The 20,015-nt window shown below is 33.4% G+C and overlaps 1 protein-coding gene and 1 long non-coding RNA gene across 3 annotated transcripts in view; one reads left to right on the forward strand and one right to left on the reverse strand.

Annotated features, from left to right (window-relative positions):
* On the forward strand, window positions 1,565-2,479 carry LOC18602071. The gene is made up of 2 exons (XR_001927403.1): window positions 1,565-1,795; window positions 1,890-2,479. It is a non-coding gene; the product is annotated as an uncharacterized LOC18602071 (long non-coding RNA).
* The window catches only part of LOC18602072 (HEAT repeat-containing protein 5B), a 48,984-nt gene continuing 33,109 nt past the window's right edge, over window positions 4,141-20,015 (reverse strand). Inside the window, exons 26-48 of one of the 2 annotated variants that reach the window (XM_018119534.1) lie at window positions 19,239-19,388; window positions 19,064-19,113; window positions 18,817-18,916; window positions 18,671-18,727; window positions 18,502-18,569; window positions 16,112-16,205; window positions 12,815-13,038; window positions 12,089-12,233; window positions 11,916-11,984; window positions 11,460-11,516; window positions 11,233-11,319; window positions 11,019-11,147; window positions 10,650-10,853; window positions 10,067-10,528; window positions 8,978-9,043; window positions 8,382-8,479; window positions 8,183-8,279; window positions 7,866-8,004; window positions 6,619-6,929; window positions 6,389-6,523; window positions 6,136-6,300; window positions 5,924-6,049; window positions 4,141-5,487 (exon numbers count right to left, since the gene is read on the reverse strand). In XM_018119534.1, coding sequence (XP_017975023.1) covers window positions 4,465-5,487; window positions 5,924-6,049; window positions 6,136-6,300; window positions 6,389-6,523; window positions 6,619-6,929; window positions 7,866-8,004; window positions 8,183-8,279; window positions 8,382-8,479; window positions 8,978-9,043; window positions 10,067-10,528; window positions 10,650-10,853; window positions 11,019-11,147; window positions 11,233-11,319; window positions 11,460-11,516; window positions 11,916-11,984; window positions 12,089-12,233; window positions 12,815-13,038; window positions 16,112-16,205; window positions 18,502-18,569; window positions 18,671-18,727; window positions 18,817-18,916; window positions 19,064-19,113; window positions 19,239-19,388 — 4,056 coding nt within the window. In that variant the 3' untranslated portion in view covers window positions 4,141-4,464. Of the gene's footprint in view, window positions 5,488-5,923; window positions 6,050-6,135; window positions 6,301-6,388; window positions 6,524-6,618; window positions 6,930-7,865; window positions 8,011-8,182; window positions 8,280-8,381; window positions 8,480-8,977; window positions 9,044-10,066; window positions 10,529-10,649; window positions 10,854-11,018; window positions 11,148-11,232; window positions 11,320-11,459; window positions 11,517-11,915; window positions 11,985-12,088; window positions 12,234-12,814; window positions 13,039-16,111; window positions 16,206-18,501; window positions 18,570-18,670; window positions 18,728-18,816; window positions 18,917-19,063; window positions 19,114-19,238; window positions 19,389-20,015 lie in introns of both variants that reach the window. The other variant, XM_007033231.2, reaches the window with a different exon arrangement.

Here is a 20,015-nt window from a genome sequence, read left to right on the forward strand (position 1 = left end):
TTACCTCTAAATAGAAAAATAAAAAATATTTTCATATGTCTTAAATTGATGAAATATACTTTAGAGTGAAAAAATTGTTTGAAGTAATATATTTGAGAAGTAATTAATTCTAAATGATTTTTCACGAGATCTTGTTATTTCATTATCAATATTCTCATTAAATTGTTTTTTCCTACGAATGATACGTGTGTCACAAAATTTAAGTTGTATGTTCATTCTAGATGTAATTTATTTAAAACAAATCATAGTAAATGCAAATTTATATTACTATTAGTTGATTGAAAATGAGAGAAATAATTGAAAATTAATAGCATTATAGGAATTGAGAAGTGAAAACAATTTGATATTTATTAAGCACATAATTAGGAAAATGAAAGAATAGTTTATTTTACTAATTATTTTTGACTTTTACATATTTTTAATAGCAAATGAGATAAATAGTTGAGAACTAATAGGATGTGAAAGTAAGAGAAAATACATATGTATTAGGCATACGAGATCATATGTAAATATTTTATTAATTATTTTAATTATTATATATTTTTAATATAATTAATTATATTATAATTATTATAAAATTATGGAACTTCCTTAAATTTGGAGTATAAAGCCCTTGTTGGCTCTACCCGAGGGTCAACCCTGTAGCTTTTACATATGCAACGATCCCACTTAACTGTAATATGATTAAGAACAAGTTGCACATGTTTTATTTTTATAATTGAAAATGTCGTATTTTTATTTTCAAATTTTCATTATATATATAGATATATATATATATATATAATGTCATTTTCTAAATTTAACTATTAACTTTAATTAATGAGTAAATTATCTCTTTGATCACTTAACTTTTCGAGATTTTTTTTATTTTATTAATCAATTTTGAAAATAACATTTTGGTCATCAATATTTAAATATTATTATTTTGGTCACTCAACTTTTAAAAAATAATAGACATCCAACGTGGTATTATACATTAGTTGCTTTGCCATGTAACTGTGTCTACATGATAACAAAAAATAAAAAATAATTTTTTTTAAAAAACTATTGTCACATGGATTTGATTTACTTAACAGAGCAATTGACATTTATAATGATATGAAATGACATATGAGATGGTCATTAACTTTTTAATGGTTAGATAATAACACTTGTAAATGATTGTAAACAAAATATCAGATTTCAAAGTTGAGTGATCAAAACAAAACAAAAAAATTGAAAAATTAGATGATTAAAAAGTAATTCAATCAAATTAAAAATTAAGATAAAAATGTGGTATTTCAAAATGTGAGGATGAAAATGGTTAGACCCAAATTTTAGGGACAAGGAGTGAAATTACCCTATGAAAAATCACTCATCATGTGAGAGTAAAAGCAGGAAAAGTACAATTTAACAACTACAAACAAAATAGCTGTTTTTTTTTTACAATAAAACTTTTCACATTTTTAACCATCAAATGTAAAGTGAATTCTGATTTGACTATACATATGATTACAAATGGTAAAAGTAGCATATGATTACAAATGGTAAAAGTAGGGCAAAAAAAAAATGCACGTTGTAGGGAGATAAGCATTATTGACTTGTGGCCAACAGCTTATAAATACCCAGCCAGCAGATTATCATTCATATTTTATAGAGCTTCAAAATATAGGCCTATACAAAGTTTCTCATGAATATTTTAACTTCTTTTCCAAGTTATTCTCATTGTTTTCATGAAAACAATAGAGATAAAGAAGCTGATGAAGAGCAGGGCCATGCTAGAAATATATTTGCTCTGAAAATCATAAAAGATCAGGTATATAATCCTTGCCTTTTGGTTTTCTTTCACTCTCTCTTCTCCCCTCTTTCAGGATTTTTTTGGGCCAAAACCTGAATCATTTTCCTATTAGATTTGGTTCTCTGTGCAGGGAAGGAATGTATAAGAAATCTGTATGGAACACTCATTTGAGCAAGAAGCAGCTAGTTACTTGTCTTGTGCAAAGGTGGTGAAAGTTAGATGGCTGGTTAACCTCGGCCTCGGACCTTAGTCGGAAGGTCTCCCCATGTAGGAGTAGCTTCTCGCTATTATTGCACAAGTTAGACGCTGTGCCCAGCAACTATATCCCTTCCTCATAGTTTAATTATCCTACTCGATCGACTGTAACAGTACTCGGGCCCTTTGAATGAGTAGCCTTTTAATATGTTGTTAGCATTTTGTATATGCAAAAGCGGCTAGAAAGATGGAGTTATTCTGTAAAATAGCTCGAAGGCCAAGTTTTGTAAGATTGAACCGAAGACTTCCATTTCACCTAAAAATAACCAGGAGGACTTCCCTAGGCAGGAGATTGTCTTTTTTTTTTTTTTTGGTTTTTAGCGATAAAGATTATGAGAATAAATAAGTTATTGCAAAACATGTTACCGATTCTCATTCAAAATCACTTCTCAGATAATTTTATCAATTGAGTAAACATGCTGCTATTACATATTATTTTGGGATAAATTTCGTCTATGATCTCTTCTTTTTTTGTATTTAATGATAAAAATTCTGAAAATAAATAAATTACTTTAAACCATGTCACAGATTCTACTTCAGAATCATTTTTTAGACAACTAATTTATGAATTGAGTCAACATGTTGTTAATACATATTATTTTGAGGTAAATTTCATCCATGATCTTTTTTCTTTTTTTTTTTTTGTCTTTGGTAATAAAGATTCTGAGAATAAATAAGTTGCTTCAAACCATATCACTAATTCTAATTCAAAATTACTTTTTATATAATTTTATCAATTGAATCAACATGTTAGTAATATATATTATCTTGCCGTAAATTCCATCCATGATCTCTTCTTCTTCTTTTTTTATCTTGGTGATAAAGATTTTAAAAATAAATAAATTGTTTCAAATCATTTCACCATTATAACTCAAAACCACTTCTGGTACAACTTTACCAGTTGAATCAACATGTTGTTGCTATGTGTTATCATGAGGTACGTCCCATCCATGATCTATAATTAACCTTTCACTCTGATTCCACTTAATTCCTAACTTTTGAATTATTTTAGTTAGGTTCTTAATCTTTTAAAATAGTTTCATTTTAGTTTTTTTATTACATTCTTCCATGTTCACGTGAAATGTCACAAAAATATCTATATGATGTGTGCACGTGCAACATAAACATCACGTCAATACTAAAATAAAATCATTTTAAAAATAAAGGACTTAAAATGAAGCAATTTAAAAGATAAAGGATGAAAATGAAATCGGAATAAAAAGCTAAACCCCATATATTCAACATGCATCAGTCTGGTTTTCCATTTTCCAACCCTTTTGTGTATACTAATCTTCCTTCGAGTTGGAACTTCAAGGCAGCGATACTTACCCTAGCTGCTACTTGGATTGCCTGAATTCAGGCTTGACGAGACTTTGTAGGTCTTTGTAAACAGTTGCCAAAGATATAAGCAAGCAAGGAAGCAACCCAACTATAAAATTGATACACTTGTGACTCTTTACCATTATTTTTCTCCATGATTGGTCACTCTAACTTGGGTTGTGAAATTAAAATATATAATTTCACTTTGGAATGTACTTCTTATTCTTAAAAACACTTTTTTGAAAATTGAAAAATAATTTCAATTTTATTTATCTAATTTCTTTTTCTAAAAACTATACTATATATCACTTAGATATAACTCAAACTCTAACGATAAGAATGAGATAAAATTTGAAAAAAAATTTTAAATTTCAATCATATATAGCACCATCTTTTGAAAATTAAAATAATAGTAATAATTAATGTTTTCGAAATTTGAAATTCCATTTGATTGATCTTTTGTTATTTAATACCGCTGGCAAAAATAAAATAAAAAGGCAAATAATAAAGGCAAAGGAAGCAATCCTGCATGAACTCGTACAAAATTTGCTTTGCAACATTAATCTCTAATGTCTGTTGAGAGGAAAATGATAATTAAGGACGTTAATTCATCGTTCAAAATGAAAACAAAGCTAAAATTTCATCAATCTATTAATCCAAACAAACCCATAAATTGAATGTCTTCTATTTTTTATTAGTAAGTGTAATTTTTATCCTTGTGCGTGAGCAAACATTGTGGGACACAGAAAAATACGCATAAACTTGACAATACCACATAGTTTAGGAAGTGAGGGGTTGTGGCACAAATCAATATTTAATCTCCAAAAATGAAATTAATATAAAATTTTCTGCAAGAGTCAGGGCAGTAAAATCCATAAAGGAGGAAAAACCTAAAAAAAAAGTCCTGGTTTCGTACTGAACAAGGAAATTTTAAAAATGTCAAGAAAGCAGGGAAATGAGAATCAAATCTTATTTGCACCACCCTGCACGCACAATTAAATACAAAACTGGAGCATTTAGTGATCCTAAGCCTTCCTATGAACTATCAGTTGTCCGCCCGAAACCACAAGCTCATATTTACACCAACTTATATTTTTCTCCCCAAAAATAACTCATATCTTATCAATTCCCTCACCAGATTCTAAATTAGCTTTATCCGCTTCCTTGTTTGGTGGTTCCAAGTTATCTTGGCTCTCTCTTTCCTGCACATTGCTCTTATTCTCCGTTCTTTCTCTAACATCTTCACCAGCTTCCTTATTCTGTAACTGATAAATTTCACCTTCAGCTTCCTCTTTGGCTTCGTTACCAGCAAGCCCTTCAGGAGCCTGAGCATGTGACGCATCAACTTTATTATCAGGACTCTCCTCTTGGTGCTCATGATCCTCGACTGCATTGACTGATCCTTCATCACCTTCACTATGTCGAGGTTCAGTTGAGGCTACTGGGTTGTCCCTTCTCCGCTCATAATCCTCTATCTCTACAGATGATACTTTCACATCTTCAACAACTTGAAGATCAGATGACATTTTCTCATTGCCGTTATTTGGAACTTCTCTGGCCTCACTATCGGTGCTTGATATTAGTTCCTTGTTTCCTTCTCGATCTTGATTTTCATGAGGATCAATAACAGGGTTTGATAGAGAGTCAAGTAGTTCCATCTTACCTCTGTCACCTGAGCCATCAGATATTATATCTGCTGGAAACTCTGAATGCTCTGCATTAGTAGTCTCTACATTACTGAGATTTTCAGCAGACGGATGTTGTTCAAAGTCAACAGTACCAATTTCCAAAGCAGAAGAGTTCTCATCAGGGCCTGGGTCTTTTGCAACATTTTCAACTACAGAATCACTTTCAGCCGTATTCTTTGAGGCCGGAAAAGACTGGAAGGTGTCCCAATCATCTTCGTCCTCTTCATCTTCTTCCATGTCATCATTATTGGTGTTTATAGGGTTGGCTGATGGAGGTAAATCACTTTCTTCACTTTGCTGTTTAAGCTTTACTTGAGTGGCTGCTGATAGGAAATTGTCCTCTTTCCTTCCTTCCACTGGCACTGGTAGTTTAATCTCTAATGCTGGTGACATAGATTTCATTTGTGCTGCACCGTGGTCCTGTGTTACAGAAGCACGAATAACCCCCTGAAACAAGAATGGTGATTGTCAAAATGGATTATTCTTTCATTAACATCAATTGTTTCTAAACAAATTCTGCCATTTAACTCTTCCAATATATTATAATAGAAATCAGAAATTGCAACATCATCAAATTATGGCAACAAAGACTGAAATTTCCTATTTCTATCAGCAAAGCAGTGTAATTTAGGCTTGAGGAAATTCTTGAATATTTTCAATCAATTGCTCTACCAGAAAGATGTTGACAAAAACTGTCGGTGCAATTCAATCTTTGTTTATTGAAGCACAAAAAGCCATCAGGTTCCATCTAACAAGACAGTTAACCAAGTGAGCAAAGTTGAAATTTTAGCTACATGTCAGAGCTGCTTTCTCATTTTCCTTTTCTTCCAAATGCCATAGACAAACTTGTCATCCATATAGAAGAAAATAGCAAGAAAAACACCTGGAGTTGCTGTCTGTGCATCTCAGGCATTGATAACAAGACATCCTTGAGATGATCAGCAGAAGAAGGAATTTGAGCAAGATGAGAAACAAGCCTCAGGGCAGTGCTTCTTATGTCATTGACTTCCTGCCCATATAATAATAAGGTTGTTCAAAACAACAATAAAAATAGTAGTTCCAATTCCAAATGTAAAAGGGTCTTGCCAAAATTACCTGAGAACAATCATCCTCTAATGCTGAGAAGATCATAAGAATGGCTTCCAGAAGGAGACTCATGAACCGTCTCTGGCATTCACTCCCTTTTGACAGTGTTTGCAGGAGCATTAGAACTTGTAAGCATTCCCCAGCAATAGCAACTGATTCTTTAGTCATGGGTTTCTGTCACCAAAAATCACGCAAATGCTCAAAACACTTGTTAGCAAACAGCAACATGATTTAAATTTTTGGATAAGAATAGAAGGTGCACCTTTAATGTGTTTTTTATTATGGTGAGAATGTCCCCAACCAGCTCTCCAATAATGAATATTATGGAACTATTGTCTTCTACAGTGCTGCTTTTCTGCACCATGCTTTTCAGCACCTGCAACCCGATTGCCTGAACCTGTACCCCAAAAGTTTTTCATTATCTATCTCAGTCTTTTGTAAATAAAAACAGGCCTGTAAACCTAGACATTGAACACGTAAAAGCTTAAGTACCTGTACATTTGAGTCATTTAGTATAGTTTGCATACAATTAGTGCAAAATTTAAACACCGAGAAATAGATAGGATCACTATCTTTGTTGCCTTCTAGACATTGAATTTCCAGCATTATCTTGGGCAATATAATTATCTGTTCCATAGAGAATGCAAGCTTCAATAGCAGTAGTTTGCGCAAGTCAGATCTCTTATTATGCAGTAGACAAATCCCTTCAATGCAATCCTTAGTCAAACCAGCAATCTCATTTAGAGAAGTGCACAAAATTGTTCTCTGGTTGACAATGGCATCATCACCAAGCTTAGAAGCATCTGTAATATAAAATCCAATTAGCCTCCATGCAGTTATCAATGAGTCAACAGCCTAAAAGACAAAATCATATCTGATATATGTGACAATGCTATTAATCTAGCTGAATTATCACGCTAGTTGATGTATGTACAGTTATTCTTCAATATATATGTGTGTGTGCATGTGCGCTTGTTTTCAAGATCATTTGTCGAAAAAACAAAAAAGAACCAAAATGGAATGTGGTATTCTGCAATCAACTAGATGATAAATGTGGGTACAGGATAAGCACCATAGCTACAGCATAAGCAGTGTGTTATTTTTGTTCCATAATTGCTGTTAATTCCACAGGCTTATTCAACACGATTCTTTGAATACTGTTTATCATTCTTCTTACTTCTACACAATTTTCCCTTTTACCTAAAAACTTTAAAGTACAGCAATGCATTAATTACAAAACTTTTTGTTATTGGTGATTAATTACTACTTGGCTTGATAGCAGTAATATTTTCTCATTTTAATCTTGAGACTTCATCTAAAGTATTTATAGAATCCCAATGAGAACTTTATCGGAGACTGATATCCTCCAATTCCCCTCCCCAGCTCCCCACCCAAAAAAAAAAAAGGGAAACAAGAAAAACACTCTTTTCAAACTGGAAGGCATAAATATTTTCCTGATATGCTGATGATGAAATACTATCAAAATTCGAAGATTGAAGCACCCAAATCAATTTTTGACATAACATGATTCGATGTTTAGAACACTAATATTTTGAGAAATTTCAACTAAATCACAAAAATATTCACTGATAAATCTAATGAATATTAGATATTAATTTCTAATACCTTAACTAGATCATATTAATGACCCATAAAAAAAAAAGAAATTCCATGTTTGAAAAATGTACATGTATATTATCTTAGAAATGAAAGCAGAAAAAAACAGGAAAAATGCTTACCATCAATAAGTTTCTTCAAAAAGGAATTCACACTCTTCACAAAATCAGTAACTTTTGAGAGGGATAGCTCAGTTGAAGCTTGCCTAATGAATTTGTAACCAATCAACAGAAATGCCAGCGCTACTGAATTCAATTGCTTCTGCATCTTGACACAATGTGATTCAGTGGTGAGATGACTTAGCAATTAAAACAATAACCAATAAAAGTGGCACAACGCCAAAGATAAATCTTTCAGTACAAAAGCAAGAAAAAGAATTTATGGCACAAGAGAATCTCATATGGCATAATATAAATTTAAACAAGGACACTGAGCGCACTTTTGGTTCAGAACGCCTCATGATGGTCTTCGTAGCAATAAATAGTGGTGAAATTAAATCCTCCCAGTCCGCTTGATCAAGTGAGATTGCACTAGCACTAAATGCAGAAAAGAAGAAATTAATGGCTGAGGTTACAATTTTGGAGCATTTGACTAGCCATCTGCTGAAATTACTTTAGAGATCATGGTAAATGTTATACCAGTTATAAACTCTAAAAAGGCAACCCACACAAAGTTCCACCACCAGACAAGTGAAATTTTCTGCTCCAAGGAAATCTTCAGGGCAGTTGTGCACAATCTATTGAAAGAAATAGAAAATAAAACTCTCAGCATCAACCCTATAATATTTCAGCATTTTAAACTTACCCAACTAAAACTAATAACTCAGCAATCATTATGCAAAACTGACAGAACTTCATAACCTGATAATATAAGGCAATTCTAATCAAGTCAAGGAAGGAATTCAATAATGTAAGTACCAAAATGCAAATTAAAAAAGGGATGACCAAAAAAATTAATTTTAAATAATTTTTAGCAAAAATATCACTTCAAGAAGATTGAATTTATGCATAATGGTAAAGAGAAGGAAATTTAATAATGAAAACACATCCTCCAAACTCAAGCAAGAGTCGTGTAGTTGGCCACTTGCATAATATGCTCACAGGTTCATATCAGTTTGGTGAATGCTTTTGTCCATCAAGACCGCAAAAAGACCAAAAGAAAAACAAAGAGATGCCTTTATGATCATCATAGTTGACACAAAAACTGAATTGCTTTCAATTGAACTGAGGGTTACCTGGGATAAAACAGATATTGCAAGACTGTTCCATGAATTATCCATGTAGATAGAATAAGAGAAAACCTGCATGAATTGGAAATGACAAAATTGATAGTCAAAATATTTGCCAACCTTGATAGAAGGAATCATTATAGCACAATGGTAGTAGTTAGACTGAAATTATTGCACCAAACTAAATATCTTGTTTGACCTTAAATGCAGTTTTAGAAGAAATGATGTATACTGTTTGACACACACGTTGATTCTTAAAGCCTAAATAGCAAAATGGAAAAAATGCATTGGAAGATCAAACTATTTTAGAATGTCTAATGCAAGTTCCTCAATTTCTATTTGTTGTTAATGTGATCTTTAAACTTGCACAATAAGAGTCATTTGGTTAAACACATAATGCTGTCTACTAGCTGTCATTAGTGAAGCTAATTTGTAAGCCATGTCTACATGTTCCATAAAATTGCCACTTTTTTTCTTTTGCTTTTTCCTTTTCTTTTCTTCAGGCTTTTAAAACTGGCATTCTCCTTCTCTCAGTAATATTTTCATAGTCAAAGAGTTATCAATCAAGCCATTCAATTTCAGAGGACTCTATTGTCACCATCTACAAGGTGCCCTTACTGGTAAAAAACCATCAAAGTCCTGACTGTCTTCAAAATTACCAAAACCAATACCAAATACCACCATCATCCTTGCGTACCCATCAAAATAAGTCAAAACTACCTATGGAAACAATTCTACAGAAATGAACAAAATAAATAAATAAATCATCTATAGTACACACAGTTTCTGCTTAGCATAGTAGTAACTTTAGCAAACAACACATTCAAAAGAGTATAGGTTAGACTGATTGCACAGGCACCCATATCGATTTCCATCAAAATATTACAACTCGAAAGCATGATTATAGAATAAAATAATGTTTTAGGTAGCACAATACATTTTCTAAAATTTTGATGCTGAGAAGCCAATGCAGCCCCTTTGTTTAATCTAGAAATTGACCAATAAACAGATATATAAACTACAAATGATAAAAAGCACCAAGGAATGCTAACAAATATTAAAATAAACAGGAAATGGAAAGAGAGAGATCACAACCTGGAGCAGTTCTTCACAGATATTCACAGTAAGAAAACCAGCTGAGAAAAACTTCTGAGTTAGAAGAAACTGGAAAACTGGCAAAACAATTTCATAAAACTTCAAGCCTGGAGAATTCATGTCCTCAGAGGGAGAATCTTCTTCATGTTTTGCTTTACTGGACGCTAATGGTATAATTTGTTTACAAAATGCTGGATGTTGTCCCTGAAATAGAACAAGCAATGCAAAGCTCCACAGAAATTGGTATTCTTCAGATTCCAATTCAACCATACTGTAGCCAGATACTAAGCTGTTTACTGATATATTTTCAACAGCAGCTTCTGAGTTTCCAATCCTATCAACATTCACAGGAACTGCATCAAGAGCAAGTGCTTGCAAAATAACTGGCCAAGCTTCTTCTAAACAAGGCTTCAACTTTGATGAGACCAGACGTGCTTGAATTGCATCAAGGAATGAATTCCACTGCAAGAAGTGAGCACAAAAATTATATTTTATTATACTTTATACAATATATATGTTTTTGTGTGTGTGTGTGTATTCTATATCCGTCAAAATTAACAGGTTCAGAACCATTTCAGCTTACATTTCTTTTGAGATTTAAGCGCAAGCATATATAACAATAGTCCTTCAAAAGCCAGATCCAGTACTTCCCCAGAATGCTTGAACTTCTTGAAAACAATGGTAGTAATGCTAGATACTCATCAGGAACCCCAGCTTGGTGTCTCCTCAAGAATGCATAAGTATAACACTTGAGAGAGGCATGAGCAGCTAGAAGTCTTACCTTGATCTATTTTAAATTCAGTAAATTAATAAGAGCTTCATCTTTGTAAACAGCAATACCACAAGCATAAAAAGCATAAGAAATAGAGAGGACCTCCGCTCTCTACTAGTACTAATGATGTGAGATGGATCTTTTCTATACAGAAAACCCATCTATCTGCAATGAACATACCTTACATGAGACCCATTCTGCAAATGAAGGATAATATAGGTCCTTGAAGTCATCCAGCGGGTGTGATATTAGTGAAAATATGCGTTTTACTGCAACTTGATCACCACTAATTATTCCACTTGTCATTATCTGAAATTGTAACAGGTCATCTCATCCATATTTATGTTCACAATAATTTTTTGCAGATATTGCAGTAAACATACAATGTTCTCACCTTAGTAGCCAGCTGCAGACCTGCCTCCAAAAGAATAGGGCCGGATGATGTGTCCAGTGCAGTGCGAACAGCAGATATTAGTTGTGCCTGAATTTCATAAATATTTAATTAATTACTAATCCATCAAATTTAACTCATTTAATCATACACATTGCACTGTATCAAAGCCTACTGAAATCTGACATCCTTAGAGAAAATACTAATATACAACAACTTCATTGGCTTACTTGATACTGTTCTAGTAGAACATGTCCTGGAAGTTCAGGGTCAACAACCGTTTCAAACTGAAAGTGGAAAAAAGAAGTCAAATAACAGAAACCAATTAACATTGTCCAACATTGAACATTCAATAGCTTATCCCTCCCGCACCCTTCTCAAAATTTGAACCCGAGAACTCTAAATTCAAAGTTATACATCTAATTGAACCCACTGATACTTCACTTACTTTGAGACTAATGCCAAAAGAATTATTGGTTAAGAGAACATATAACAAGAGAATATCAATTGGTACAAATAAAGTACGGACATATTACTCAGTCAGTCAAATAAGATGCAGATTAGGAATATTTGCATAGCTCAAATGTATCTACTTTATGCCACTAAATATTTATTCAAGAGCTCCACTGGTACTTAACAGAAGAAAATACCTAACAAAACTTTAGAACTAGCATTTCCCATCTTACCTTGTCTACAACTGAACTTAGAAGTCCAACACCAATTGGACGCATGTTTTCGAACTGAATTGTGCTTATCTACAAAAAATAACATTAAGAAAAATTAAATGTCAGCTGTCATGCAAATTTAATGACCTTTGATCAGAAAGATGTTTACAAGCTAATGACTTTTTATTTAGAACCTGATAAGCAACTGATATTAGCTCTTGAACTTGGAGGATTAGCCAATCACCATAGGCCTGTCCATTTGCAACTTTTCTCATTGCTAAAGAAAGATCAAAATGAGCAGGATTCTTTCCAACAGCTTCTGGTAGATAACTCAAGCACCTATAAACCGGCAAGTTATTTAACTAAGAAGATCTTCTTACTGATAAAGACAAAACCAATCAGAAAAGTGACATTTTGTTCAATATATTACAGATGCATTTTGCAAGTTTTATAGACTTACACATTCAGGGTTTTTTTAGGTTGAGGCTCAGATTACAACTTTGAAACTTCTTTACATAGAAATTAGATCATTTGGGTTCCACATGGGAAGCAAAGAACTTTAGAAGTAGTCTACTTTAATAGATTTTACAACGAGACGGCTTAAAGGCAATGCAACAAATCGCATTTTGGATCATATTAACAAATTCACTGCATTATTTTCCCCCTAAATACAATATCTTCATTCAACATAACATAAACCAACAGCTAGAATAATGAGTATGCCAGCAAACATTCCACAAGCATAAACATTATGTGAGCTGGGTATCATTCAAAAGCTTTGCCTAGATATATTGTTTTGAACAGAATAACAACCAGCAGTAGAACTAGATCAGTTACTTGGTTCAGATAACATTGACAATCAGTAAATCATGACAGGGGACAAGATTAGCAAAGGATAAAGATAAAGCAGATTTGCATACTCAGCAGCAAAAACTCTGGTTCGGTATCTGAGGTGCTTATCTCTATTACAACCAACATTAGAAGCTTCAAATGCATGACCTTGAAACATATTTTTAGAACTATAGACCATGTTTTCGTCATCGTCTCCAAAATTTAACCTTGAGTCACCATCTGGACCACTAACTGAATCATTTCCTGAACCTTTACTAATCTCAGCAGTTGCTCTCGTTGACATAGAAAGAACCTGAGCAAAAGTTGGAAAAAAAGTTCTTCTGTTACTAATTTACGTGAACAACTTAATAAAAAAACAAAAGACAAAAGGTGCAAACAGCTCAACAACATTTCACACACCAAAGAAATGGTAATCATTTCAACATGTTACAAACTCTTTGCAAACACCATCATTAACACAATGGGATGCCACAAGAGGACATACACACACAGGATAAGTTTTTATCCTTTACCTTTTTCAACTAAGGTCAAACGAATTATTCCAAGACCAGAGAGTGCTACCATGTTGAAAGAAGGCATTTTCAGCCCTTAAGAAACATATGGTCAAGTGTCCCACGTAAAATATAACCAAGCCATCTGATTTATATCCTCCCAGCTTGGAATAAAAGGCCCAATTGCCTGAAATAACTGAAGATAAAAGTAAACGTTTATCTTACAGCCAACCCTCCTTGAATCTCCTTTTAGTTAAGTGAATAGAACAAAAATTTTAATGGGCATCAAGGGCAACCAAGTACAAGGCACGTTTTTACAATAGACAAATCAATAAATTCGAAGCCACCCTATACCACCAAGCACCATTGCCTACCAAAATCCCTCCTCTTCTTGGAGGCCCTTTTTTGTGATCCCTCCATACAAGGCAAAAAACAGAGAAGTACCATAAACTCAATCAATTTTCTCCTATCTATACAAGGATGCACATCCTTCCAAGCCCATGACACCTTTCTACCGAGCCCATTAAAACCCAAGAGATACCTAGCATCACAAAAGCAGGGGACCAAATCCTTTTTGCCCAAGAGCAACTTAAAGAAGAAGATGGACTGATTTGGCTGCGGCCTTACACACAAAGCACGCATTCAGATGAATTTTTCCCCTTTATGAAGGTTATCATGGGTCAAAATTCTTAACAATGCTTTCCATGCAAAAAAGGCTTGGTTGGGGCTTGCTTCCTCCAGACTGCTTTCCAAGGTAAATTTACATTCCATCCGCTTGAATTCTCCTCATCAATTTCTATAGAAAATTTTCACTCTCAAAGCATCCTGATGAAGGATGAAAACATGCTAGTTGAGAGGTCAAGTTATCTAGGAGTTTATTTTATATTTTATGGGTTTGATCGTAAACTTTACATTTATTTAGGCCATTTTAGATTTTTTAGGTTATTTTATATTATTTTACTTCTATTCAAAGTATTAGGGCATTAGGATTTTATTTGGGATTTTACATTTTCTAGGGATTTTAGGTTTTAGTTATAAATACCTAAGTTATTTTAGTTTCAGTAGGCTTAGATTGATGAATTATTGATATTTTCTGGCTATTTGAGCATTTGATGTTGATATTTGAGAATTTGGTCGAGAATTTTGTAATCTTTCTTGAGTATTTTAAGTTTTGGATTACTTGTCCTACATCATGTTAGAGCAAAACAAGATCTGCATCTTAGAATTTAAGAGCTTTCCTTTAAGTGAATTTTGAGAGTTAAGAGATGGGATGCATGAGGTAGAATCTGATGAGTTAATGCAACATGAATTGCTCAAAATTGAAAATGTGGAGAATGAGAATGCTGAATCTATAGATTTGGAAACTAAATTTATGGCTGTCCAAGCACCTAAGGAGTCTGTTCAAGTGATGCATAGTGAAGAGCCTTCGTCCATGGACTTTATTCTTCCAATTATTGAGATTAAGCCCATTGCTACTGATGATAGTTCTTCCATTGAGTTCATCATTCCAAGTGTGCTAAAAAATGTTGTGCAAGTTGCTTTGCTGAGGATGTTTATGCTGTTAGTGAAGTGTAGATTTGACACGTCTGTTCATGGACCTTGCTGGAAACTTTTTCTGCTTCAATTTTTCAAAACTCGAGATCGAGTTTTCTCCAACCAAGGTAGAATGATGGAGGATGGAAATGTGCTAGCTGAGAGATCAAGTTATCAAGGATTTCATTTTATATTTTATGACTTTGATTGTAATCTTTATATTTATTTAGGCTATTTCAATTATTTAGGTTGTTTTATATTTATTATTATTTTATTTCTTCTCTAAGTATTAGGGATTTAGGGTAATTTATTTTAGTTTCAGGGAGGCTTAGTTGATGAATTACAGAAATTTTCTGGATATTTTAGTATTTGGTATTTATGTTTGAGAATTTGGTTGAGAATTTTGAAATCTTTCTCAAGTGTTGTGAGTTTTGGATTGCTCGTCTACATCACATCCTCTACTGACAAGTCTCCAATCCATATCCAGGGCATATGTTCTGGGAAAAATCCCGCACCTTGTTGCAGAGCAAGTCAACAGAAGTCAGAAAAAAGCCTGCAGATCCCAACCTTGTGTATTTCTCAAGAAATGCACATTCTAAGCCAGCCTACCATTAGCCCTAGATAAAAAGAGCACATTAAAGTGTCCTTATCTTAAAAATTTATCTAAGGCCATCAGATCATCAATCTTCTTCACACTTGATCCGAAGCCATCAGATAGCCAATGTTCAAAAAGCTTCAAAAATTTATCTTTAGAAGAAAGAGAGCTGCAATTTTCAACAGGGACAACAATTGACTAATGAACAAGGAGAAACTCAGTTTACATTGTGCTCATAATTTGCACAGCTAAAATATAAAATCAAGTACTGCTAACTCCTGTATGAGCTTAACAGTTCCAGTTTCCTTTTCCAGCTATGACACACTTTTCCATACACATTTCATGAACTACACCAACAACATCCAAAAAGAAGAAAATGCTCTAAAGAGGATCTCACAGACATCATATGCTATTCATATCTTGGGTAATAAGGATATAGAATTTTAAATGCTATTAGCTAAGTTATTAGAAGATTAAAATTAAACAAGCATATAAAATCCTCTTCGGCATTGAACAGAAACATAAACATGAATTGCTGAAAAATACTAACTAAAATCAATAGAAAAATGTGGCGATTAGGCTTCTGTAACAAGACAAACATCCCTTTCACATCGAGATCAACTGTAACAACACCTCATTCTATATCAAAAGATATTTATCGCAGCGGAGAAGTTTTGCATAAATTAAACAGATGGTATTTTTGGGGGGGCAATATGGCACCATATTTTGAAGCACAAAGAACTCACCATGTTACGACAAATTGATATCCAACGAGAAGGATGTGAAGGGCAAGAGACGTAAAGTAGTCGTATGATAGTACCACGGATTAAATTCCCTATCCTACAAAAGGCAAGAAAATAATAAAAGAAATGAAAGAAACAATTTAAATATGAAGCCTTACATAAAGGAAAATCCTACTATACAACAGCATTTAAAAACTAACTATTGTCCCCTCCCACCCCTGAGCCTCTTTTCTTTTCTTGTTGCTGTGTCCAAAACCATGAATAAATAAATGACACAAGCACATGTGTGCCCTACTCAGCACCCACGCATGCACAACACAAATAATTAGCAGTAGATATCTATCTATTCCTAGCAAGAGGACAAACAGCATCATCTGCACAGCTTACAATTGAAAGTGGTACTATCACCTTACATTTTAGAGATAGAGAGAGAGAGACATTAATTGATTAGAAAGGCATAAAATGAGGAAGGGAAAAAGAGGGAGAAATATAAGGGGATAAAATTGCTGTGCAGAAAAGATATCTGTTTTCGCTTGTTGCAAGGATAACTTGTCAAACATTGTCAACTACACGGCATTATGACTGGCAATGATACTGTAACCATTTAAGAAAATAAAAACATGAAAAAATGAAATCAACATTGATTAGTTTACAGAGGCTACAAAAGGGGAAAAGAGAATAGGGGAATCCGAGGAATTCTTTCAAATAAATTAAGGTAGTTTTTGGTATCATCGTCCAGGTCACCATGGTGATTTAATCACCTTGGTGATCTAAATACTACAATGATCTTACTACTGGTGATCAAAAATTACCACGTTTGGTTTGATTTAATTTAGAAATTATAATCAAGGTGTTTTATATCACATGAAACCAAGATCTCATTTACTACAATATAACCAAAGCAATCTTATTATAAAGTTCAAAGTACTGTATTCAAATAACAATCTCTAAAACACAAATATTTAATTTCTTAGTTAAGGTATAATTAAATATGCAATCAACCAATATGAAAAAATTATTTATCAGTATCTTCTACAAAATAACTTTTGACACTATTAAATAAATTAAAGAAAAGAACTTTGAATTAGAAGATAAAATACATTAAATAACACTTCATCCTCCCCTTTTTCTTTGCCAAGTTTGACTTGGCACAGAGATTTAGAAAAAGCATCAACTTTGGCGTGATTTAAATTAAAAAGTTAAAATTTCATTTGTAATAATGACATTCAATAGTTTTAAATGCCAAAAAGTTGAAAAATATGAAAATTGATATGGAACATAGAAAATCGAAAATGGAACGAAGACGCAATTTTAAGACATCACAAAAACAAAAGATAGACAAGAACATGAGAGAGAGAGTAATAAATTTGCTACAAAATTGTATAAAACAAAAATAAATAAATAATTAAGTGGGGACAATCATGAAAACATACCTAAAGGTGGGGTTAAATAAATATTTGTAAGGGCAAAAGTTTACTACATAAAAATAACTGAAACTTTGGAAAGGGAGTAAGCCTTTTAGGCACGTATTAGAAGGTAAATTGTCCATAGATCAATTTCACAGATCACCACACCTGGCAAAAGCTTCCAATAGGATTTAGATCACCTCTCAAGGCAATGATCTAAACAATCTCGATGACCTAAGATCAGGTCACATAGGATCACCAAGTTCCTACCAAACATTGTGATCCAATCACTGACTGTAGATAACTTCAATTTTGAGGTGATCACCTCATACCAAAGACCACTTAAGAGAAATCAAAAGTCACTGCCTAGATCATTACTACCAATGTTCTACTCCTCTGTTTCTCTTCCACCCACTCACATGGCCATACTATTAATTTTGCTACTTCAAGAGAAAACTTAGTTCATTGCAAGTTTGGTGGTCATTTACAATGATATGCACAATACATGCTTAGTTGCAGCATGCATTAACTATGTATATCTTTAAAAAAAAAAAAAAAAGATCCACGGAATAGGAAGCAAGATAACAAGGTAATTTCATTAAAAAAAGATAATGGGGAGAAACAACAAAAAACTCAGCTAATAGAAGACATCTGACATACAAAATGAGAATAAATAAGAGTCCAACTCATTCAAAATATGTAGAGGGAAGATCAACTGGGTCGGAAACCAACTTAAACTCTCCCATTAGAAGAGAGGTAATATTAAACATATGTGGACAACCTAAATCTTCTTTTACCACAATTATTTTATGTAAAAGTAAAGTAGATAGAATTGTTATAGCACATTCAGAACACTAACAAAGAAAAAGAAACAATGACATAAACACATTACAAACATAAGAACTGTATAGACTCCAACATTCATGCCACTTGAACATTCTGATAGTGAAAAACCAAGTTAAAATGAAGTGTGTATTCTTAACATACTCTGAATCAGTTTCTTCATCTAGCATTCGAAACAGATTATCTTCTATTTGTTCATCAATAATGGAAACCTACAAGGGACACCATCAATACAAGAATCCAAAAAAGTAATAAGAGATGAGGCATTAGCAAATGGAAAGAACAGAAATGAGGACATGTCTTCACTACTCACAGGGTCCTTCTCAATGAGATGTCGTACAGTGGAGACTGCAAGATGCCTTAACATCGGCTGTTTCAAAGAAAATCCGCTTTTAAATGTGGATTGAACCCAAACATAAGCTATTTCATTGAGAACTATCAAAGTAAAGAGGAAAGAACCTGTCTTGATGACAGAGTCAGCAGAAGAGTTTGGACATGGGAGTGCACCGAAGCAGCATGTGGTGCAAAAAGAACAAGCTGTTGTGTAAAACGGACACTCCTGCAAGATTGATAGCCGATCAATTATCATCCATTAATAAAGTAGAACATTAAATTCTACCAAATGTCCAAATCAACTCAAGCAATGGTTGCATAGTAGTATAGTTGCAAGAGAAAATAGAGAAATAGGACAAAGTTCAGAACATACTCAAGTACTGTAGCTGTTTCTTGTGAGGAACTAATCTCCGCAATAACAGACTGAAAAGAAAATTCAACATATGTGCACCAAAGTTTGAGATAAAATCGAGAAATGTATTGATATACTGATCTAACTCAAGGACTCATTAGTCTCAATCAAAAGGAAATTACAGAGATGACGATACCTTGCAGCGTGAAAAGAAAATGCTGCCAGAGGCAAGCTCAGGACCAAGAACGGCAACTATTGCATTTATAAGGCGTCCCACACCTTGCTGAAGGTCAACCCTTCCTATCTCCTCGGACAGCAAAATCTCCAAAGCAAGGCCAAGTGTTGCCTACAAATTAGGAGCTAAAGTTGAGGCTGGGGGAAGAGTGAGAGAACTTTAAGAACCAATGAAAATTATCTGCCTAAACCCTTCCACTAAGCATCCAACTTAAAACCATTTGGTGATAGGTGGAGAGATATAACCTGAATATACGGCCATAACAGATTTTAAATTTATCCAATGCGGCATAACACCACTAAACACTCCCCTAACATGTAGCCCAATTCTAGCAACCAGAACAAACGTATTTAATATGCGTAGAACATAAAAGGGGCAACAAACAACCTTAAACAATAAGGTGTACATCTTGATAGTGACAGTAACCTGTTCTTTAGCAATTACTCTGCTATATTTTTCCTAACAAGTCAACAAAACATCTACTCTCTGTGATGAAAATTTTAAAGTTAGATGCATTGTACTATCTCCAAGATTAGCATTGAATAAATATCATTGCTTCAGTCAAAATGCGTGTTAAAAATCATTTAAAATGTTTTCATACACTGAGGCTTTCAACAAATATTACCACTCCTAACTCTAACATACCTTCTAAACTAATGCGTAAAAGACAGTCCAAACCACACAGGCTCTCACCAATATCAGCTTTTTTTTGAGTCAATCGAGAATCAAGAGTCATGA

The sequence above is a fragment of the Theobroma cacao genome, chromosome 4 (assembly GCF_000208745.1).
Source record: "Theobroma cacao cultivar B97-61/B2 chromosome 4, Criollo_cocoa_genome_V2, whole genome shotgun sequence".
NCBI lineage: Eukaryota > Viridiplantae > Streptophyta > Magnoliopsida > Malvales > Malvaceae > Theobroma > Theobroma cacao.